At 41.8% G+C, this 25,131-nt stretch overlaps 2 protein-coding genes across 7 annotated transcripts in view; one reads left to right on the forward strand and one right to left on the reverse strand.

Annotated features, from left to right (window-relative positions):
* Window positions 1–25,110, reverse strand: part of IDE (insulin degrading enzyme) — a 105,806-nt gene extending 80,696 nt beyond the window's left edge. The window contains exon 1 of one of the 5 annotated variants that reach the window (XM_054982787.1): window positions 24,754–25,110. Coding sequence is in view for 2 of the 5 variants with exons in the window: in XM_054982785.1 (XP_054838760.1) it covers window positions 8,961–9,085 (125 nt within the window). In the remaining 3 variants the exon portion in view is untranslated. The other 4 variants (XM_054982789.1, XM_054982790.1, XM_054982785.1 and 1 more) reach the window with 4 other exon arrangements.
* Window positions 16,867–25,131, forward strand: part of KIF11 (kinesin family member 11) — a 43,546-nt gene continuing 35,281 nt past the window's right edge. Inside the window, exons 1-2 of one of the 2 annotated variants that reach the window (XM_054982784.1) lie at window positions 16,867–17,049; window positions 19,109–19,166. The gene's annotated coding sequence lies outside the window, so the exon portion shown is untranslated. The remainder of the gene's footprint in view (window positions 17,050–19,108; window positions 19,167–25,131) is intronic. The other variant, XM_054982783.1, reaches the window with a different exon arrangement.

Genomic DNA, 25,131 nt, shown 5'->3' on the forward strand with positions numbered 1-25,131 from the left:
GGTAGATCAAGAGGCTGTCCTGGGAAACTGAAAGGTCCTCCTCACTGGTTTCCAATACTGCCATTATTAACATCAGACGTGTCTGTATTTGTTCTTTCATTCAGGACTTGTCCTATGGTGTAGAAGAGCAGTGTTGACAAAGGACAACATGTATCACCCTGAAAAATGAGCATCATAATTCCAATATGGTATGGCTGATGTGATTAACTCCAATCTTGCTTCTGTAGCTGGGTAAATGTACATATCAAGAACATGCACCTTCTTGTTTAATGAAATATAGTCTTGCTGCTAGCAAAAAAGCCATCTAAGGTTCAGTCAAGACTCAACTCAGATAATACAAAGGCGGAATGAGTGAAACAAACAGCTTTCCTGGGGTGAGATTATGAGATTCTCAAACTAGGACTGCAGCTAAAAAAATCAAATCCAGATAACTATTATTCAGACATGTTCATCCTGATCTGAGAAACAAACTAGGTTTTCAAGTTTAATCTGAACTGAGCCCATAAACTGTCCTCAGTGCATGACCCACCTCAAGTCTAAGAGTCTCTCTACATAAGACAGATTAAATGAGGATGCTCAAGTGAAGGGAGACACACTATTAGCCGAGAAGAGTGGCTCGAAAGACAGAGCTAAAGGCTCTGTCAATTTCACCTCCCTTTGGCTTTTGCCTTTGGCTGTCTTTTTAACTACCCTTCCGAGCTAACATTGCGTCTCCCTTCACTTGCGCATCCTCATTTAATCCATCTTGTGTAGAGAGAATCTAAGCCAATTCAAAATAAAGTACACAACTACATCTCAAAGTACACAACTACATTTCAAAACAGAAACACGCATTCTTGTTTAGGGTGCCATCTAACAATTCTAACAATTACGGTAAAAAAATACCGTAAATACATAAAAATAACAAACAAGTCTGGGACCTAAAAACAGAATAACACAACTGAGCGGCCTAAAAAATATCCATAAAGCAGCAGTCCTCTGGCTAGAAGCAGATCAAAAAACAGCTAGAGATAAAACAGCCTTAGTAAATGTCTTGGTTTGGCACCTGAAAGACAGTAATGTAGGTTCCATGTGAGCCTCTGGGGGCGGGGGGGGGGGAAGGCATTCCAGAGGCAAGGTGCCAGCACAGAAAAGGCCTGGTTTCTAGTCACCAAGTACTTCCCCTCTGCAGGCAGGACACAGAGAGCAGAGCTTGAGAGGCAGATCTTAATGGGAAGACTAGATAGCACAGAAGGAAACAATCCTTCTGTAACCCAGTCCCAAGCCATCTATTGCCTCATAGGTAGGTAAGAACTAGCACTTCCAATTATACCTGAAAACAGACCAGCAGCCAATACAGATCTTTCAGCAGAGTGGTGATGTGATCTGTGTATCCAGCTCCTGGCAACATCCCAGTTGTAACATTTTGGAGTAACTGAAGCTTCTGGACAGTTTTCAAAGACAAGGCACATTCTGTAGAGCCCATTACAATACTCTAACCTGGATGTGATCAGAGTATGGATCTCTGTGGTTAGATTATGCATTTCAGGGAATGGTCATCAGCTTAAGTTGATAAGAGATACTGCATGTTATAGAGTCGTCCTGAGCCTCCAAACACAGGCCAGGATTCAGCTAGAAACCTGCTCCTTCAGGAAGTGTGCAACACCCTCCAGGAAAGGCTGGCTCAGTCTTCTAGTGGCTTTTTAATTGATCTGTTACCTAACACCAAATGAATAAACACCATCAACACAGGAAAAGCTTATGAGGTGGCACACTCTGGAGAGAGAAGTTGAGAGCTGCTTTCCATCTAACATCATTTATGACAGAAGTTGCTCTTGCAACTAACTCATATCTGAAAACTAACAAGTGGAAAGAATTATACATGTGACTATGGGGGGGGGGCAGGTATTTGTACTACCACACTGTCTTTTTAAAGACTTCTAAAGTGAGTCAAAGGCACACTCATGTCATAAATATGGATTTCGAGCAGTTATAAAGTGCATTTACAGCTACTGGAAAGAAAGGGTTCCAGACAACACTGTAACATAAACTTAATAAAAACATTACTTGAAATCAGGGTGTCAAATCAGATTGTTACTGTGAACCAGAACTGAAAAGTAGAGTTCTGGATCAAGTTCAAGGTTTTGGTTTTAACCTATAAAGCCCTAAACAGACTGGGACCAGCATACCTGAAGGACCGCCTCCCCCTGTACGTACCCTGGAGAGTGCTTAAATCAGCAGGTAAACATCTACTGGTGGTCCCTGGCTCCAGGGAGGCTCAGCTGGCCTCAACCAGGGCCAGAACGTTTTCAGTCCTGACTCCAACCTGGTGGAACTCTGTCAGAGGATACTCAGGCCCGCCAAGATCTTGTATCCTTTTGGCGGGCCTGCAAGACAGAGATGTTGTGCCACGCATATGGTTGAGGCCGGTATTAGGTCCATCAAATGAACCTTCCTACCGGTCTCCTGCCAGCAGGGGGGCTACATAGTAATCTGCCCTCATGCACGCAATGTTAGAGAGTAATATCAACTCGCACCTCCCCTTTTTTATGTCTAGTGGGCATGGAAGAGTGAAGGGGGCCCTATCTTGGGATGGTGGAATTTATATTTGTTGAGATTTTCAATTACTGAAAGTTATGCTCTTTTAAGACTTCTGATTTTATTGTTTTATTCCCTGTATTTTTATTATTCCTGTAGCCTGCCCTGAGTCCGCTTGTGGGGAGGGCAGGCTAGAAATCATATTATCATCATCATTATTATTATTCAGGGAAAACTAGGCTTGGTACCAATTCAGGTTCAGGACAACCTATAAATGTTAGATTTGGGTTCAGGGTCAGTTCATAGAAAGCATTTCTGAATTGGGTTTTTGACAGTTCAGGTTCAGTTCAACTCCCTAGTTGAAATAAACTACCTTAAACCACAAGGAAAGAGAGAATGTGTTTTAATAATAAATCAATTGATACAAGTGGGGCATGGATTTCAGCCACAATGGCACTCTAGGTGTGTCACTAAGAGGGACCATAATAACATAACACAGGAATAATGGCCCTCATGGAGGGTTTTTGAGAGATTAACAAATGAAATGCTAATCCTCCCCAAAAGAAGTTGTAAATCATGGCTTAGCATGATAGGTGGAAGAAGCATGTACATGGCACTGTGCAAGGAGGAGAAGGAGACTGCAGATGCAAGAAAAAATGTATGGCAATTAATTGTGAAAATATATTTTCTTATTATCTATCAGCATGTTGAGATAACAATGAAGAGGCTTTACACTGCCCCAAATCATTTTTGGAAACAGGACTGAAAGGTTTCATTTACTGCAGCACACATAGTGCTTAGTTGCACAATGATGATTCAAAGATTGCTCTCCTTTCAACACAAACAGAAACACCAAGTTGATTTAGCTTTGGTGACAGCTGACATTCAAAGATTACTTCATTTCTCTTTGGAATGTAAACTGCAGCCACCAGATATGCCCTGGACCCAGAACTCACTGGGGGCCGAAGTCTGCGGGCCACATGGTGGGGTGTGAGGGCATGGCTGCCGCTGTCTTCCCCAGCCAGCCCCTGGCTGCTCCCATGGCAAGTCGTTATTCAAATTCCCAGCCAGCCAATCAGCATGAGGCTGGCTGGGGCTTGAAGGTGGCCTTGCCAGCAGACCTGAGAGGCGCAGGCTTCTGTCAGGTCTACCAGCCAGTTGTAAGCCAGGGCTGGCTGGGCCTGGGCAGCAGTTGGGCTTTGATCAGCATCCCACTCAACCCACCCTCATTTGGAATGAGGATGGTACAGACTCATGGGGACTACAGGCATTCATGGGGCTCTGGGCACAGTGGTGTTCGGGTTTGTCACAACTTTAGGAAGGCAGTTTTGGTACCAGGCACGGATGCTTTGGGGGAAACAGGGCCTGCATACACTGTTTTCCCCATAGCTGGAGATCCCCATACAGGAACTTTGGGTGAGGTATGCCAGGGACAAGCCCAGCTTGGGGGCTGTCAGGGCATGCCCACTTCCAAGTGACAGGGAACTACACAGAGGCTTGGGCCCATGTGAAATCCCTCTTACTGTCATCCCGCGGTTCCTCCATTCAACAGGCAGGCTGACTGGGCAAGGGGGTCATCAGCCGGCAGGTGGGTCAGCCAATGTTGAAATCCATGCCCTATGCTGAGCCAATGCTCTTAACACTGTAACCAATAAAGTTGTGGCCTTTTGACTCCAGCTGACTCCTCTGTCTGTTTGTTCCCTTGCCCTTCACCCCTCGCCCTAGAGCTGGCTCGGCATAACAACAACTATATAATATATACTTCTATATGATCACTTTTTTCTTGGGATGAAATAACAGTGCCAAGAACTGATCTTGCTAGAAGCTATTGACCGTTTTTCAAATCACTTCAATTTAAGATTTACCCCAAAGGTAAAGAAGAACCTGCGGCAAATTCAGGGACTGTTACTTTAGGATACCCAGACATATAAACAGTAACTCCCGCCTTCTTGGTTTAGTAGTAGCTCCCCCAACAACAATCTGCTGTTTCCTAACAGTTGTTACAACTATTTTCCTCCTAAGAACAGGAATAGCTTTTACTTTCTTGTACATGTTTTAACATCTCCCTAATCTCTCTTCTAGCCTGCATTCTGGGTTTAAATTTCTTGAGGTCTTCCATCTGTATTTACCTCTCCTTAGTTCCCTACTATCTCACTCATTCTCTAACCAGTCTAACCTAATCTAACATCCCAATGACATGATGGACACAGTTGCAGTGTTGGTCTGCAGTAGAAGAGCAAGATTTGAGTCCTGTTACACCTTAAAGACCTGACCACCGCTAAGGAAGTGCCCTTATGGCAGCTCTCTGAGAAATGCTAGTCATCTGCTTCTATTCAGAATACATATTTCAAATGATAAAGGTACACAAAAATATAGGTTGCAAATATTTACAGTTCCCCATTTGGCTTAATATTTATCTTTTTCGGTATTTCAGCTGTTCCCACTTTGTTAGATAAACTTCAACTAGCAAATATCTTATAAAAACAAAGTGAATCCATTTGATACACCTCTGCCTTCAGGGTCTCTGTGTAAGGTCCTTATAAAGAGGAAAATGTTTTAATTAGTATTCTGGAGTTTTCTAGGAAGTCCCAATCATTACTATATAGTCTGACCCACTGCAGTTTACAACTGAAACATACACTTCAGGTCCAACCATATATCTATCACGTGATGGGATATGAAAGGGATGTATACACAAAATCCAAGCAGAATTTTTAACAGTTACAACATACCGGGAATTGTGGAAGGGCACTAATTGCATCTGTACTCTTCATAGGCTTCAGCAGCACACCACCAACGGGGTGGGGAACTAAGCCAAAGCAACAGCATCTTCTGAACCAGCTGAGCTGAAAACTGAACCTAGGGTAATCCAATGGGCCACACTGACCACATTGTGCGAGACTATTATTACTTTCTTTGTTGACCTGAGTACAAAACTGGTGTACTTCCTGTGCTGTACCCATGTTCCAACAAAGACAACATTATTCTGCAGAACCTTTATTTTAAAAACATTTAAACACATCTAGCTACTACTGCCACATGTGAAAAAAACTTTCAATATGAAAGCAAAATTATGAATCATCACAGACTAGAACAGCAGATCTGAAAAATCTGAACGGTCCCATTCATTATAGGAATATTCCAAATCCACAGAGGGGCATTTTAACTATTAATGATTATTAGCTATTCGTCTCTTCTTAAACCCATTTTCTGTGACTGATATTTCATCTGGATGAATAATAAATGGGTGATACTGGACAAAAAATAATTCATTTTCTAATGCCGCATTAGGAGTCAAGCAAGGCGCAAGGAAAGGAGAGCTCTAGGAACCCAAAATATTCTTATTCCTGTATGTAACATGAGTTTAAGAAAGAAATACTGCAATTCTTACTATTAAATATATGCTTATTGGTACTATTCTTTAATGAGACCCAGAAAGTGGGAAAAGAAGGTGAGGGGAAGTGATATAGCAATGTCTTTGACAGTGCAATAGAGATTCACGGCCTTAATGATTTTGGTAGTTTGGGAAGGAATCAAACCTTCTCTTGGAAATAACAGTACTTCTTATGAACAACAAAAAACAAGGAGCAAAAGGATCAAAGATACACCAGTACAGGGTGGGAGGCAAGACGGATGACCTTCTTTCTGACTGTATTCGACACGACTACACCTGGGCATCCACAGGGTGGATTTTGCTCCAGTGACAACCTAACTTGTAATCTACATTAAGAATGACACGTGCAGAAAATGTGTTACCACCACTTTTTTGTGTTTTAATTTCATTTTTGTGAGTAAACCTTTCAAAAGTACAATCACAGGCTGAACACACAAATCATGCAAGATGCCCTTATATTTCATGACACACCACAGAGAATTGTTGCTCTTCCTACTTTCTAGCTAATTTTGCTCCAAGTTTAACACGATTTTCAAGTCCTTCACTCAAGCGAAAACAGAATAAATACAGCTATTCTTCTGGCCTTCTGACTCACCCCACCCTTGTATTTCTGTTTACACACTGCCAAGTTTTTCACATTCAGCTGAGCAGATGCTAGTCATTATTGTGGAGGCCCACAGTGCAAGCCATCAAGATTCTGGTCTGGCTGACAAAGAACAATTAATGGTACTTGAGTTTCTTCTCTTGCGTCCCTCATAGTGCCATCCTAAGAACGCTCTTCCTGGGAGTAAGCCTTATTAGGTAACTCTGACTGGATCTGCTTAAGAGTGCTCTTACAGCCCACTCCTATGCAAAAATCATTAGGTTTGCCTCACTTACAGGATGTGACTGTTAGTTACCTTTAGTGAATCCTGTTAGCTATGCCACATATTTAGAATAATATTTAACCTAATAAACTGGTCATCACACCTGAATTTTTTTACGGCTCACTACAGATAAAAGAAAATTTAAAACTTTACCACTATATACCTAAGAGTCAGTGTGGTGTAGCGGTTAGTGTTGGACAGGGCTTTTTTTTCAGCTGGAACGCGGTGGAACAGAGTTCTGGTACCTCTTGAAAATGGTCACATGGCTGGTGGCCCCGCCCCCTGATCTTCAGACAGAGGGGAGTTTAGATTGCCTTCCACGCCTGGCCTGGCCTGGAGGGCAATCTAAACTCCCCTCTGTCTGGAGATCAGGAGGCAGGGCCACCAGCTATGTGACCATTTTCGCCAAGGGCAATTTAAACTTTAAAAGACTCCCCCCTTGTTCTAGCCAACCCAAAGTAATGTTATTGTGCGGTCCTGAGTTCCACCACTGAGTTCCACCACCTCTTTTCCCAGAAAAAAAGCCCTGGCGTTGGACCAGGTTTAAACCCCTACTCAGAATTTGTTGGGTGACACTGGATCAGTCACACACACTCAGCCTAATCCACTTCACAGGGTTGTTGTGAGGATAAAACGAAGGACCAGAGAAGGATGTGAGCTGCTTTGGGTCCTCAATGGGAAGAAAGGCAAGGCATAAATCAAGTAAATAAATAAATACTCACTGAAAACATGTGCAGCCTATTCCTGTATTCATTTACCTAGAAGTAAGCCAAACTCAGTGGGGCATACTTTCCAGTAAGTGCACATACAAATGCAACCTTAAGTTCATTCCTAACCTTTGGCTACATTAAGCTGAGCCTCCTCATTTTCTGAGTAAAGGCCAAATCATACTATATTTAATTGTGTACATTCAAATTCTACATACACAATTATTAAATTACCTGACAACTTCAATGAACATATGGCTATTGAAGTGACACATTCACAATTTTGAAGAGGAGCAGGAAATACCTCCCCATTTCTTGGGAATAACTGAAAGATTTCTAGTACACTCCCTCAAACACAATGTTGGAGTGACCACTTTCCAATGTTTTCCTTTTCATTCAAATTGCCTGAACAAGACAGACTTATAAGCATTGGAACCTAATCTCCTATGACAACCAGTATTTGATATGCTTAGTAGGCTTGGTGAGGAAACAGTTTCATGAACCCTGCCAGTAAAGCAAATAATATTGTCAATTCATACAAAGCCATCATACTGCTGATTAAGAAAAAAAGCAAGTTAACACAAATAAGATATGCACATAATACAATGATATGCAACTGTTATAGGGAAAGCTGCACACGTTTTTTTTAACATTAGGATCTGACTTGGGTGGGGGGGAGAGGGAAGAGACTAACGCAGTAATACAAGTGTTTACTGAAAACTTGAATCTGGTTTTCAGGATCACACATTTCTCCAATCACTCTGGAAAAGAGCTACTGTCCAGACCAGCATTCCATCAAACATTTCAATAACTGTTAGTTTTGCAGTCCTTGCTCGTTTAGCATTTCTAAGAAAACATGGTTATGATCAAATGCAACGTTAGCTTCCGCGCACAAAACATGACTCCGAGCAAGACACACGTCGGAAAAGCGGTTTTGTTGTTGTTTTTTTGGAAGAGCGATCTTGATAACAGAGTTACGCCAGCTGTTTATTTCTTGCTTTCTTCGACCTGCCTACTGGTAACTTACCCAGTCATGGTAAAACTACTAGGAAATGTTCACGTTGGGTGCGCGGCCCACCGCTCCGCCCCCCGTCTGAGTTTCACTGAGGGAAGGAGGGGGAACGAGGCCGCTGCCGTCCTCAAGCTCCCTTGGAGGCACTTCGGTGCCAGCAGGATTCGCCTGCCCTTCCCCCACGGTGACAAGCGCTCCTTAACGCTGATTCACCAGTTCCCAAAGAGGGATCAAATCACACTCCCGGCTCCAGCCTGTTACACAAGAGGGGCCGGAGGAGGGGAGCGAGCCAGAGAAGACCCTCCAGCCTTCCTCCGCCTCCTCCCCTTATTAAACACAGAAAAGAGGGGGCGCCCGCTCAGTCACGCTCTCGCACACACACGCCTCGCCATACGCATACACCGACGCCCCCATTTTGGGCAACGCCACCGCGCCGCGTGGCGAGAGGCGCCACAAAACTGTACCCGGGAAGGAAAAGCCGCTGCTGCTGCTGTCGCCACAGAACCGGACGAAGAGGAGCCCGAAGGACGCAGGCGAGCGGCGCTGTCCTGCCCAGGAGAGGAATAAGCCGGGGAAACCGCTGCCGCATATCACGGCCCTGCCTGCTGCCACCGATGCCAGAGCCCGGCCTACCTCTCGCCGCCCCTCCCTCAGCAGAAGCTGCCTAGCGCCCCTTTGACCGGCGGAGGCGCCATTTTCCCTACCCTCGGCATCGGGTGGAGGAGTTGTCCGGGCTCCGGCGCCCGCCCTTTGTCGGCCGGCGCCGGGCTCCTCACCTTGCTGCCGAGAAGAGCCAAGAACAGTCGCTGCAGGCAGGAATCCGCTTAGACGGAGGGAGGCGCTGGCTGCAGCTAAGAGCAGCTTTGGCCGAGCCCGGGAAGTGCCTGTTGCTGCTGCAGCGGCAGAGGAGCAAAGAGCTCCTGGGTTGCAGGCGCGCTCTTCAGCTGTGAGCGTGATTCAGATAATGGATAACAGCCTGGTGGTAACGCCGCAGTCCTATGCGGACTTACTTGGCAGTGAAGCCTACGGGCCTCAGTGCAGCTCACTTCCCAGTAAATACATCAGATCGGGTTGCATATAGGAAAGGGACTGATACGTCGTGCTTAAAAAGATGAATCCGGCGCACTCAAGCAGTGTCACCCTCACTCGGGCTGCTACAGCTTAAGGACGCTTACCTGAAAGGAAGCCTCACTAACAGCCGGTGGCCTTCACTCCCAATTTAAAGGTATTAGGAACTGGATGCCAGTCATATCCGTCAAGGCCTGCATTCTCACCAGCTTTAGCTGTGAAAGCAGCTGCCACAACATACCAGACTACCGTTGCAGCATCATAGTACATGACAGTACAATCCTAGACAGAAATATATTTCACTGTATTCAATGGTACTTACTCCCAGGTAAGTACATAAGATTCAGGTGGCTAGCCGTGTTGGTCTGCAGTAGAAGAGTGAGATTTGAGTTTAGTAGCACCTTAAAGACCCAACTAGATTTCCAGGGTATGAGCTTTAGGTAAGCACCCATACCTTGCTCTTAAAAATAGGACTGTGGCCTTAATCCTTTAAAGGCTGGATCCTATGTAAACCTAAACCTGTTGATGTCCATTGATCTTAAGCAGAAAAACTCAGAGAGGACATCCATAAACATCTATACTGAAGAATGGGCTATTTCTCAACAGGACTAGATAAAGAGACTACTATCCTGAGAATTAGCCAAAAGAAAGACCTTCAAAATGTGCATCTGATGATATCTCAGTAAAGAAACATGATTTTTCCCCCTAGGGACAAAGCATGGATGCCTCTTCCTATAGAGTTGGAATAAATTATGCAAAGTAAGAGACTAGGTGTACCACTGCATAATTTTGATTTATGTATTATTCATATTCAGTATCAACCTGCTGGATCAGGGCTATCTAGCGCAGCATTCTGTTGTAAACAGTGGCCATTCAGATATGTGTGAAAAACTTATAAACGTAGGCAAAAACTCTCCAGTGCTCTCTGATTCCAGTAACAATTCAGCTTTTTGAAAAGAAGTTAATTTTTTTAGTGTAGACTATACAGAGATTAGTGTACAAGGAATAGTTTATGAAGAGCTATAAGTTTTTGCAAGGCCAGAAAAATTAGAGTTCTATAAAAGTAATTTAAAAGCTCCTATTAATTTTAATTGCAGCTGACAAACTACTCCATGACTTCTTGTGCTTTTCAACTAGAAGTTATTAAGGATTTTTAGAGGAATGCTTATACCCCACATTACACCCAAAACAAATTCGTACTCAAGGTGACTTAGAAAAAATTTAACAAAATCATAACAAAAATTAATAATGTAACTCTGCTTAGGATTGCATTGTAAAACTTACAAGCAACAAACATTACAAAAAAGTGAGCAGCTTCAGTGTCAAAACATCAGAACAACAGTTGAGTACCATAACTATTCATCATCAGAGAGTAGCACAAGGCCAGATACCAAAAGATTAAACTTCATTAACCTCAATGCTTTTTAAAATAAGAACATCCTGCAGCATAATTATAGGCATGCTTACTCAGAAGTAAGTCCCATTTTGCTCAATGGGACTTGCCCCCTAGTAACAGAACCAATGTGATGTAGTAGCTAGGCCGTTTCCACACTACTCACGTTCAATTGGAACGCCGCGGAACGCTGTGAACAAAACCTGGAAGATAGCATTTTCTGATGTGAGTTTTGCGCGATGTCGCACAAACTTTAAAGGTCATCAACAAGACGGTAGCCAGTGGATTCTTGCTACCCGGTTCTGAACCAATTGGCATTTCCTGACATTTTTCAGAGGCAACTCCATGTACAGCAGTAGGCCAGATACTGGTCTAGTCTGGTTAGCATCATCTAAGGCACATGTAGAAATATCAAGAGAAGGAGCATTTCCCCTCCAAGGTAATTTTATCCATTTTTCCAATAATATCCCTGGAAATCTGGGGGAGGGGGGGGACTATGAAATATATATATTGCCTTTTAGAGTTAGTGACATACTTTTTAAGACAAGATTTTACTCAAAACTCTTTGAAATAAATTATGTAAGGTAATTTACAACAGCAGGAAATAATTCCTATGTATACTGTAGACACATACAATGCTCAAACCCAAGATACATTTCTATACCAGTGAGGGTGCTGCCATCTTCATAAGAGCAACAGACATGGACTTCTTTGCTTTTAGACTGTTGCTTGCCTTTCTCTGGTGACTTTGATATAGCTTAGTGGTAATAGTAGAAGGCAGTATCCTGAATCTGCTGTCTTCTGCACATGGCCTACTGTGGTCATCCTTTGCTCTTTCTCTAAAGGAGTGTAAACAAAGCCCATCTACAGTCAGGGCTCGTTTTGAGGGGGAACATGCAGGAACGCAGTTCCAGCAGTTCTCCAAAGAGGTCACATGTCAGGTGGCCCCACCCACCTGATTTTCGGCCATTTTGGGCCCGTTTCAACCTGGATTGGGTCCAAAACAGCTAGGATTGGTCCCCAAACGGCCAGGATTGGGCCTCTGACGGGTAGTGGATCACTCTCCCACTCAGCAGTGGCCCAATTCTGACCATTTTGGGCCCCTTTTCGGCCATTTTCAGCCCCTTTTTGCCATTTTGGGTCCAATTTCAGCCCTGCATGGCCAGGATTGGGTCCAAAACAGCCAGGAAAGGTGATGTCAGGGGGTGTGGCATATGCAAATCACTTATGCTAATGACACTTCTGGTGGTTGCAAGGGGCGTGGCATATGCTAATGAGTTATGCTAATGAGTTTCTGCAGCTCTTTTTCAACAAAATGACCCCTGTCTACAGTTGCATTGTCCTGAACAACATCCATGGGTTGGCTCTAGAGACATGTTTTGGAGAGACATGTTTTGGAGTTTTATGCTTTCCAGGGGCGCATTAATTGGCAATGCAGCATGCATGGAGAGGGAGCTTAGATATTCTCTCCTGCACCATTTTCTTAACCTGAAATAGCCTTGGGGAGCTGCTGTATGCCACATTGGGCTGATAGGCTACATATTACACTTCCAAATGGGGCAAACAAGTCATTTCAGTCAAATAAATAACATAAGGGAATCCCCGTATACCACGGTCTCAATCTGCCAGGACATCTCTGTAGTTGTTTGGGGAAATATAAATGTGTAGTTGGATTCCCAGACACCCACAGGCTAGGAAACAAGCAGTTTATTGCCTTGCTTTGATGGATGTGAGGCTTAAATTTTCAAGAATAAGTTAATTTTTTAAAAATGTGATTAATTTTATCAACAATTAATACAATGTGTGTGACAATAACTCATTGAACAATTAAATAGTTTTCTGTGTTACAAAGTTTAACTTAATATTGAAATATGCTACTAGACCTATTATGACTGCATGAGCCTGTTTCTTTTCAAGTAGTACACTCTCGTTGGTTTTTCCTACCTCTTCAGTGGCAAAAACTCTGGTAAGGTAACATAGGATGCAGCAGTTTGCAGAGTTCTCTTGTAGAAAACGACATTTATACTTTTAAATTTCATAAATATGCCAAGAAGCTAGATCAAGATTGGTAGCACTGTTAGTCTGTCTGTAGCAGTAGGAAAGAGCAAGAGTCCAGTAGCACCTATAAGACTAACAAAATTTGTGGCAGGGTATGAGTTTTCATGCTCGTAGCCTTCCACAAATTTTGTTAGTCTTATAGGTGCTACTGGACTCTTGCTCTTTTCTATAAATATGCCAAATAGTGCAGTTTTGCATGCTACATTATAAATTATGCATTTTATAATGTTAAAGGAGTAAAGTAAATTTCAAAGTGATAAAGTGTTTATTTTCTTTACAATATTTATATTCTGCCTCTCTGCCAAAGCAGGGCCACCAAGGCAGCTATCAATTAAAACAGAGCATTATAAAAGTGTAAGTATTGCATATTCTTCTGTTTCCTGCACAATTTGTTTCCCCTATGGCTTCAAAATTTGCAGAAATGTTACATCTCATCTCTAGCATGTGATTAGATCTTCCCAGAAGTCTTATTCATATTCAGTCGACCTTGGCATGATCCATCTCCCCACTATCACTCTGTCATCTCTGCCCTTTCATTGCCCCCAGAGAACTATACATGCTCTTACCTGAAGGAAAGGGTGCTCAGGAACTATTTGTGTCCACTGTCTGAGATCGTCTCATTCCAGTGGTGGACTGGGATTTCTAAAGAACTGTCAATCAAACCGATCAGAAACTCCCTCAAAGCTGTCAGGAAACCATGTGGATCCATCATTTTTAATATGTCACCCAGCCTGTACAATGGTCCCAGGACTCCATAAGTCTAAACCCTACTAGGTAATGATCTCTCCCTGACAACAGAGTAATTACAAAATCCTTCACTCTCAAATCATTAACTTCTCACCCAGAATAGAAACTCAAATTTACCACATGGCCTGTTACGTGCGTTGAGCAAGATGTCAATTGAGACTGTTCTATGGTTGTCCTGGCAGCCATGAAAGCTGAGCTGACCCACATACGGAAATGCTGAATTCCTTCACAATTGCAGTCCAGGAACCTTCAACATGAAGTCTATGACCTACCCTGTCAGCTAAGCCTTTGTTAAGCCAGGTTTTAGTTATTCATGCCATACTGGTAGGCTCACCCAGGATTCAATCTGGAGTGCAGTCACTAAACTCTGAAAATAATCTACCTTAATATTATTTGGGTCCTTCCTTCCTGTTACAAAGCCAATTTCAATGCTTAGTTACTGCATAAAGTTGTGTTTTGTTTTCTCCACAACTCAGTGTATTTACCCTTCTTTTGCTCCCTACTAGAGATGGGCACAAACTGGAAAAAAACCGAACCATGTGATTTGTGGTTCGTCCAATTTCAAGAACCACGAACTTTCACAAACCTGCCCCCAGTTTGCGAACCAGTTCGTTTGGTTCGTGAAAACGGCACATTCAGGTCAGAAAATTGTCACTTCCAGGCCAGCAGAAGGTCTGCAGGAAGTCCATCCCCTGTTGCCTTAGGAAACTGATTGATCGGCACCAGGCTGTCTGCAGTGACAAACCAAAAAATGAACCAAATGAACCGGCCTAAAGTTCGTGGCAGTTCATCAGAAATGGGATCTGATGTGCCGCTGGTTCGTGAACCACAAACCGGCCTGGTTCATCATGAATTTTGGTTCGTTATTTTGGTTCATGCCCATCTCTGCTCCCTACTCCTGCAATGGATAAAAATAGTTGTTACTTTATTTTTAAAAACATTATTGCAGAGTATTGTACAATAAACCAATTATTTTTTTAAAAAATTAAAATATGTGTATTGTCGAAGGCTTTCACAGCCGGAGAACGATGGTTGTTGTGGGTTTTCCGGGCTGTATTGCCGTGGTCTTGGCATTGTAGTTCCTGACGTTTCGCCAGCAGCTGTGGCTGGCATCTTCAGAGGTGTAGCGCCAAAAGACAGAGAGACTACAATGCCAAGACCACGGCAATACAGCCCAGAAAACCCACAACAACCCAAAATTAAAACAGTATGTAAAATACTATATATTATGTATAGTGATTATGATTGTTCTTCCTAATTTTTTAATAAGTGCCAAGTAGTTGTGGGTTCTTTCACATATAAGGGGTGAATCTGTTTAGACCTTTTTAGCTAAGAACACCATCCACGTAATATATAGGATCAACCCAATGACTCATAACAGCGTGCAAGCTTTCGAGTTTCTAAGAGCTCTTCATCAGGCTAGATATTAGAGAATAAAAAAAGAGAGAGGAAGCAGGTTTTTCAGGTCATAGTTTTAACTACACCATGCCATTGCTATTCATTTGTCCATTCAAAATCCCTTCCCTCAGCCACTTTTCTTCATATAGTGGGAGCCATACGGCTTTGCAGAAAAGAATGCAGAAAACCAGATGCATTACTATATATAATGTGTTGTTTGATCCAGATATCTCAAGAAAAATAGGAAAGGTCAGTGAAAACGTCCTATTCATCAACAAGAAAAGGGAAGGAGTCTGCAGCTTGGACTCTTCTATTGAACTCAGTGGACTCAGAAGATTGTGTGATAGTGTAGCTTAGAGATTTAAAGGTGACAAAACAGCACCTAGCGTTGGAACCAGAAACTAATTACTAGCAGCTTTGCATATCTTCATCTTTACTGAAGTTTCCTGGTTATAGAAAACAATTGGATTAGGTCTCAGAATCCGTGGATCGTTAACCTTAACGGGGTTGTGCTTTGGGGCACTTGGGAATCTATCAGGATCTTCCAGAAAATTCTGTCAGCAGAATATATTTTTGTATTTCCACATCCTTTTTAGATATGTACTTTACTTCCATATTTTATTGTATATAGGGGTAATGTTCAAATCTAGACCTGCTAATGTTTTTGTTTCCATGCTATTTTCTCTTGTGTCACAGTATGCTCTTAGCGATGCTAAAACAAGCACCTTAATTGCAGCATCGAAATGTAAGTATAAATGGGAGCTGATTTTTATTTTTTAATCAGTGCTGCTCCTAGTTCTTATGCTTTAATGATTTGTTTATATTAAAGTGTATACCATATAAAAATTATTAAGCTTCCTTTGTTGATATGGAGTAGTTCTAAGAAAACCAGCAGCTCAGATGTAGAGAAGAAAGAGCACTAGCAACCATTAGCCTACTCAGTAGTAAAAGGCTACTCTGGAGTAAAGGCCTGCTTGGGAGTAAAGCCAGGAAGCAGAAGTTGGAAAAAGAGAGAAACAACTGGTTTGCTGACACAAGCAAGATAACGTAAGTAGTCAGTAAGGCTTGTGTCTTCCTAGCAGTGAGGTAGGGTGTATTCCTGGCCAGGGGAAAGGGAGAATTGCAGGCTTGTTAAACAGGGTTATTGAAGGTGTAGCTGCCTCAGGATCTAAACCTGAGGTAAGAGTAAAATAGCAAGAGATAGTGCTTAAAGCAGGGCCCTGAGGTAAGTAACAAGAAAGATGTCTGGCAGGTAGGCCTCTTTATCTTAAGGTGGCTGTAAAGACGGAGCTGTTCCGCCAGGCATATGGTTGACGCTGGTTGGGCCTCCCCACTGGCCGACTAAAGGAAAATATACCCCCCTACCCACCCAGCCTGTTAAATACTTTGGAGATGGTTGGGTGGTGGTTATTGGAGAAGTCTCCTGCTGTGTGTTTTAAATATTTATGTGTTTTTTTGGTTTTAAAGTTATTAAGTATTTTAAATTACCGATTGTAATCCGCCCTGAGTCTGCTGATGTGGAGAGGGCGGAATATAAATTGAATTAATTAATTAATTAATTAAATGAATAAAATAAAGCCCAGGAGTATGTGTGTTGAAATGACTGATGTAATTAAAGGGAGGACCTGTTGTCTGGTTATGCAGTTAAAAGTTATGTCTGTTATGCAATTAAAGAAAGAACTGGTCTTCGGTTACTGCTGGTGAGGCTGAAGGAAGATGGGATATTCCTGCGTAGAGGAGGCCCCTGACTAAGGGGCTTTAGTTATTGATATAACTACTTCCTGTTGCTTTGTGTGGTTTTAGCCATCATAAATTTGCAATGTGATCTCTGGTGCTTCTTCCTTTTCTGACTCCAGCTTGAACATCTGGAATTTCTTGTTCCATATATGGTAAGAGTCTTTGCTGTAGAATTTTGAGCATCATTTTGCTTGCATGGGAAATTAACGTGCTAATCCAATAGTTACTGCACGCTTTGGCATCCCATTTTTGGGGAATTGGAATGTAGACTGAAATGTTTACAGTCCATGGGTCATTATGTTGTTTTCCATGTTTGTTGACAGATTCTCATTCAGATTCTGATGGACTCCATTTCTATAGCTTGAAGTAGCTCTCTTGGTATTCCATCTACTTCAGGTGCTCTGTTTCTCCCAATTGCTTTGAGTGCAGCTTTTACTTCACTTTCTAGGATTTCTGCTTTCATCAAAAGATTCTTCATCGAAAGTATCTGTCATCCTTTCATCTCTTTTGTATACATAGTTCTTTGGTGTACTGTTTCCATCTTTCCTTTATTTTGTTCTGATCAGATACTGTATTTCCATGATGATCTTTCAGCATCCCAAGCCACGGCTTGAATTTCCCTTTGATTTCTCAGATCTTTTGGAACAGATCTCATGTTCTTCCTTTTTTGTTGTTTTCTTCTATTTCTTTGCACTTTCATTGTCTCTGCATGCACATTGCTGAAAAGCTGCATTTAGAATTTTGACCCTATTTCTGTTGCTTTTTGCTTCTCATCTATCTTTAGCAATTTTAAAAGTTTCCTCAGTCATCCATTTAGGCTTCTCCTTTCTTTTGGCTACAGGAATAGTCTTTGTATATTTTTCCTTGATAATATCTCTGGTTTCAGCCCATAGTTCTTCTGATTCATGATCAAGTAAACTTAGTATTGCAAATCTGTTCCTTACCTGGTCTTTAAAATCTTCAGGATTATTATTTAGATTGTATTTTGGCACTATGATTCTTTTAGTGTTTCTCTTCCACTGTATTCTATTTTTTCATATTAGCAACTCATGATCTGTATTACAATCAGCTCCTGATCTTGTTTTAGCAGAGATCAGGACTTGTTTTAGCAGACACACATGGGGACTGAAAAAGTAAAATTCTTATGGTAACATTATCAATCTATCTTTCAGACAGAATATATTTTAAAAACAACAAGTCTTTCTAGTACTGGTAACTTAATAACAATGACTGCACTTATTTACCACTCTTCTAGACAGATCAGTGCCCCACTTAGAGCAGTGAACAAAGCCATTGTTATTATCATCCCCCACAATACAGCTGGGGCTGACTTACCCAGGGCCACCTACTGAGCTCATGGCAGTAGTGGGATTCAAACCACCAGAGTGCTGTTTTGCAGCCCAACCTATGGTATAGCAGCTCCCTATGTATGTCCCACCCTGACCTGGATAGCTCAGGTGAGTTTGATCTTGTCAGGTCTCAGAAGCTAAGCAGCGTTGGTCTTAGTTAGTAATTGGATGGGAGACCTCCAACGAAGACCAGGATTGCAGAGGCAGGCAATGGCAAACCACTTCTGTTAGACTCTTGCCATGAAAACCCCACCAGGGGTCACCATAAGTCAGCTATGACTTGAGGGCACTCTCTACCACCACCATGCATGTCCCATGTATGGCAGTTATCTGAAAAACAAAAGGACTGGATAGGAAGAATGCTAGTCACATACCAGATGACTTTCCTGCCTTGGAAATCTAAATGATCTCAGCCATGACTGTCTTGCAAATAATAAGCAGATGCTTCATATAAATTAAAAGCAATTTGAACTTCCAAGCTATCTGTTCTGCATTTTTAGAACTCTCTTGAAATTATAGTTAGTTCCTGTGGGTTCCTGTTTTTTTCTATTTGCGATTCCTGATTCTTCCTTGTACAATCCATCCCAAAATATTGATTGTATTTTAACAGCTGGGCACCCTAAAACAAGCCTATATGTTTTTGGACACTACCTGGTGATATCTCTTGGTATATCATCGATGTTAAACAAATGTTTTCTCATACCTTCTTTTCTTTTTTTGTGTGTTTCTATTCCCTTCCCCCCTAAAACTTGAGGGCTGGGGAATGAACAATGGTAGGGTGTTTATGCTTAAATGTGACCTATGTTTGGCCACATTTATGTATTTTATTCACTTCATTTATACCCCCCTTTTCTCCCAATAGGGACCTAAAGTAGCTTACAACATTCTCCCCTTCTCCATTTTATCCTCACAACTGCAAGGTAGGCTATGCTGATGGTTTATGACTAGCCCAAGGTTACCTAGTAAGCTTTTCTCCCAGATCATAGTCTGACACTAATCACTACACTATGCTGGCTCTCACTACGCCATAATATGGTATACACTACTGATGTGTTTTCAGTGATACAAAGTTTAACTCAATATTCAAATATGTATTATACTGTTTCTGTCCAAAACTTTTTTTTTACTTGTTAACTTGTTTACGTGTTAACTGTTTTCCTCTCTCTCAGACAATTGAAACTAAGATTCATGTCCTAAGGTAACATGGGGTGTGGCAGCTTGTAGCTTTCTAGCATTGGGTATTTTAGCAGTTTTGCTTATGGAAAACTAAGGCATTTATTCTTTTACGTTTCATAAACATGTAATACAATTTTATATGCCGAGTTATAAATTGTGCCTTTTTAGTTAATACAGTAAAATTGTGGCTTCACAGTTTCTGAAAAAGTTACTTCTCTAATCTTGTTGCAAATTGCTTAGGATATTCTGGTTATTAGAAACCTGCCAAAAACTCATGATACAGTGTCTACTGAATAGCAGTGGTGAGAACTCTAGCAAAGAGAAAGTGTAAGGCAATGTGTCTGAAAAACATCAATGGCCCAATCTTCCTTCTACCAATAGATGATAGGTATTAGGAAGGAGAGAGCACGTGAATACCAACCATTCCCTTTTCCAACTGGAGAAAAGTATGGGAGGATCCATCACTGCCCTAATTAGACGCAAGAGTGAGGGGTTGGGGGAACTTCACCGATGAACAGCAGGCTCTTGCACTTATGAAGGCGTAATGTGCATGACACCTGTTCCATGCTTGGACTGACTTCTGAAACACAGGAGTCTTTCCTCCATGTGGTTGCTATTAATAACTAAGATATGATCAATAGATTAAAATGGTATTGTTGGTTTTGAATGATCCTTATATCGTACTGCTGGATCCAATTCAAATAAAGACTGCACACAGTTATTTTTGGTATGATGTCTTGTTCCCATGTAATGTAATTTCTCCCTGCCTGATGATCCATCTAATCCATGACTGTCCCCTACTACAACTGGCAGGTTCTTGAGAAGTCTCTTGCATCTGTTGGAGGTCCTTTTCAGTGTAAATGTCAAGGACCAAAACTGGGACCTTCTGCAGGCAAACTATGTGGTCTATCACTGATTTATTTTTCATCATAATTCAAGTTTTATTTGGCTATAAACTTTATTCTTATTATATCTCCAGTTTATACAACCTGTTGAGATAGTATTTCATTTTGTCGCAGCACATAGTCATGAATACATTTTCTTTCATATTGATAACTTTCATATACATAAGGCCATTTTTACATAATTATTCCCACTCAATGAAGGTCTGTGTAACTTCCAGTTTTTGTGTATGGCAATAATACATTCTTGTAAGGTTATTTTAATAAGTAAATTCCACCTCCCCCCCCCAGCAATTGTCCACAAATGGTTCAATATCTTGTAGCATACTGAAGAGCAAGTGTCACTGGGTATTCGGTTTCAGCAGGGTTGCATTTGAGTTACTAACAAGCAAAAGTAATGCAGTTGCACAACCTGCACCTTGTGTGTGTTCAAAAGTAAATTTCATTGACTTCAGTAGAATATACTCCAAAGAAATTGTGCAGAAGATTACAACATTAGTGTCAAAATCATCAGCCATGGGTGGATTTAATCTGCAGGCTTTCCAGATGATGTGCTGGAGTTGAACTATTCAGGTTCAGTGAATCCTCTGATTTTCTCATAGGAATATAGCAGCTGTTTCAGTTTTTTGCCTTCTTCAATCTTGCCTACTATTATTGATTAATGGATTTTCTTGTCCATATATAAACATCCCTTTGTTGTTAGACTTGATGCAACAAAGCTGATTGATGTATGTCAGTTGTCCTCATAATTAAATGAAGCGGGACCAGTTTCTAATTCATTTGGGACCCGCTTGCAAACTAAGTCCATGCTATTTCTCCCCAAATAAAATGCAGAAATCTCTGGTTGCTCAACGCTAAAGATTATGGTTATGTAGTGGCTTAGTTGACTGGCTGTGCAAGCCTTTCCCTAGATCCTTCATCAACCAATCCTATCTGGCTTTTCTCCACACCTCCTGGGCTGCTTTCTGGGAACCTTAGTTGCTTCTTTGACATCTGATTCTGCCTTGCCTGGTTACACATCTTGTTTTATTGATCTCACTGAAAAAGGCCCAGCCTGGCAGAGATTGAGACCCTTTTCTTCTAAGGAAATCCTGGATCACAGAGTGGTGAACAGGAATTGCTGTGTGGCTGATTTCATGGATGCAGAGGAATGAGGTAGTAGTGAGATAGTTACAATGGACTGAACCATGTCAGACTGCAGATACATCATATTATAAAATGCTTTCCCATGTTGAAATAGGAAAGCAGCACAGCAGGCAGAAATATGGGGTAGAAGTCCCCCCTTCCTGCTGTAATAGTTTTCCATTTACATGCAATGTTTTATATGAAGGAACATTCAAAGTTGAAATCCACCATTTGCAGTCTGAACTATGTTTATTAGTGTGCCCATTCTATGCCTTCATTCCTCTGCATTTGTAACTGGGGCCTTAGCTGTTCACCATGTCAAAATGTGTATTGTTTGATTGCAAATACTAGGTTCATGCTGGATCATATATGGTATACAAATGTTGCCTCCTGTTTTTCGTATCTGTTCAGGTATAAGGGATGACTCAGTTCCTCACGTTACATGATCTGATGAAAATTAAATTGTAAGAATGTGAATCATACATTAGGTCATGCCATTTAAATACACACCCTTCTTTCATTAAATCCTATATTGAATGTACTAGGAAAATATTTAAGTGACATCAGTGATTTTTGCATCAGGGTGTGAATTAAGTTGGAGTTCTTTGACTAGTTTATATGCTAGGTGCCCTTATCCCCAACTTTCAGTGCAATCTTAAGCAGAGTTACTCCAGTCTAAGCCCATTGATTTCAACTCAGACACTGACTCAGAGGAGCCATGATCAGAAACTCACACATCATCAAAGCAAAATGTTAGCTCTATCTGAAAAGAGGACCCGAACTCCATGTAGAAGACCTGCTTTAGACTCGGTTCCTGTCCTGAACTCTAATGTGGTCCATCTGAATGAGCTGTTGACAACTTCTGAGGAGTCCACTTACTTGTGTTTTTACATCCTGTAAATAATTGTGTGAGGCATCTACAAACCCAGCTAGAACCTTGTTACCAAATATAGTTAAAAGTGCAAGGCTTCAGGTGCCAGCATGACTTTAAAGGCTGTATATTCTCCATAGAACTTGGACCCGCCACTAGGGTCTGCCCTTAAATTAAAAAATTCCATCTGGAAACAGATTTTTCTCCCAGAGAGTTGAAGAAGGTTTTAAACTTAGTCCAGTGCTTATGTCTACTAATCTCACTTTTACCAAATAGTTTTGCAGGTTTTGTGCTTGTTTCAAAAGCCTGTAGAGCCTGCATAACCAAAGGCTGCAGAGGGACAAAAGAAATGAAGGTATACACTGGTGAAGCCATACATCTCAAAGTTCTTTTAAAATTTCAACTATTGCTAGCTTCTGTTGAGCTCAGTAGACTGCTGGAGTAAGTTGCCTGCTATCATTGCCGCTATCTGTCTGCTAACATCCTACATTTGACCTATGGCTCGGTTTCTGCTCCCTGTTCTGCTACCTACTCCGACTGCTGGTTGGCTCCACCAAATGCTGCCTGCAAGCCTCAGGACTGCCTCAGGACTGCGCCTGGCACCCATGGGGATCAAACAGACAAAACAGAGCGCTGGCTCTGTTGGCAGTAAATACCTCTTAATGTTCTTGGGGGTACAGAAGAAACAGCTAATGACAATTTACATTTGTGTTCAACTCTGCAATGTGCAGATAGGTGCACAAGTGCTGGTGGGTGAAGGCTGAACAAGAACAGGGGTAGAAGAGCCTCTAGCAATCGCTTAATGGCAGATGAAATAATGTTGTTGCCCAACAACTTAGGGCAGAGCTGTTTGTTTCACTCATCCTGGATTGCTTGATCCATATAAATGTGCGCACACACACCCAAATCTGAGCTTGCATACATGCCATAAACCTGCATTATAAAAACCAGATATAGTGCCTCCTGGTCTGCTAGAGCACAAACAGATCCAAGGTACAGCCCTTCCACACCATTACAGCTTAAACCCATGGCAGTTCTAGAAAGTCCAGGATATGGGATAGTTAGGTGGGTAACCCTGTTGGGTCTGCAATAGTACAGGATTTTAGTCCAGTGGCATTTTAGTTGTTTCTGTCCTAAATATACTTTGGACTGAGAATCTGAGAAATGACTTCTCACTCATAATAATGTATTTCCCAACACTAACACAGACTGTGGGACCAGAGCCTGCAATAAACCAAAATGCCAACTCTGTCCCCATATTTATTCTGATAGCACCATCTCAGATTCATTCGCTTCCTCATCTTCCAAAGTTATACATGTTATTAAATGTCAGCAATGCCCCTCTACTCTCTACATTGGGCAAACAGGTCAGTCCCTATACAAAGGAATAAATGGACATAAATCTGACATTAGAAATCATAGCAGTCAAAAACCAATGGGATAATACCTTAATATTCCAAGACATTTCCCTTGTTGACCTAAAAGTGCCTGTCCTCAAACAGAGAAACATAGAGGAGAAATTACGACGTGAGATTTCTGAAATTGAGTTTATTCACAAATTCAGAACAATGGACATCCCCCTCCGTGGCTGAACAGAAATGTAGGATTATCTCGCTACAGATGCTAATTTCAGTCCTAATCAAGCTGTATTGTACCTTACATCCTGATGCCCTCCCCACACACCTTTGGCTAGGATATAAAGGCTCAGAGATCTCCATTTTTACTCATGTCTGGAGCTCTGACTCTCAAAAGCTTGCACTCTGAAAATCTTGTTGGTCTGTAAGGTGCCACTGCACTAAAATCCAGGATATGGAATGTTTACAATACAATCTGTGGCTGTAGATGTAACTATACAGTGCATGTGACTAATAGGGTGGATTTGGATCATCTTCACATAATAATTAAAAGGATCTTACTCTCAACAGCCCAAGATCTAGAGATGAATCATGGTGTGAATATTAGTGTTGCAGTAACACCGTGTAATCCACTATGAGTTTCGGTAAGAAGGGTGGACTATAAATAACTGGAATACATCCCTAAAATATCTTGTCCTTCATAGACTCCCCCATGGCTGTGAACCTAGTAATTAGAAATCAACATTTGAAATAACCGAGTTCACCTTTCATTTCAAAGGTATACACACATGCTCAAGAAGTACCTTTTCATATGCCAACAGGGGTTGCTTTTTCAAGACCATTCAATAGGCAAATGGTTGTTTCCAGAATTTTGTCTGGTCTTTTTAAAACCGCGTACATGGTTTTTGTTTGAAAGACTATTTTCCCTGGTACATAGTAAAGAGACCACGATAAGGGACGTCTGGGAGCGTTCGCATGGCAACGGCGTAGGAAACTGGTGACGTCGTCAAGGAAACAACCACTTCTAGTTGATAATAAAATTAAATAATCCTGTCCACATACACAAAGGTACACCCACCAGCTTCGGGGCTCCAGCATAGCCGCAGCATGTCGCAGGTTGCGTCGCTTGAGGACAAATCGGACAATCTTTTCGCTCTCCTTTCTCTAACTGGCCTATTGAGAGGTCCGAAGAACCGGGCAAGGAAAAAAACTACAACTCCCAGCATGCCTTGCACTCCAGACTGCAAAATAATTCTAACGGACGACGAGTTATTGGGTCTTGGTCTCTGAAATATGACGTAACGCCTGACGTTTGAACTAAGAAAACGGATCCCATGTTGCCTTGCGCGATTGCGCTGATTGGCTGAGATGAAGCAGAGCGCGCCGTTCGAAGTTGTCGAGATCCGAGGCAAGCGGCTGAAAACTCGGCTCGTTTTAGTTTAGTCCCCCCCCCCCC

The sequence above is a fragment of the Eublepharis macularius genome, chromosome 6 (genome assembly GCF_028583425.1).
Source record: "Eublepharis macularius isolate TG4126 chromosome 6, MPM_Emac_v1.0, whole genome shotgun sequence".
NCBI lineage: Eukaryota > Metazoa > Chordata > Lepidosauria > Squamata > Eublepharidae > Eublepharis > Eublepharis macularius.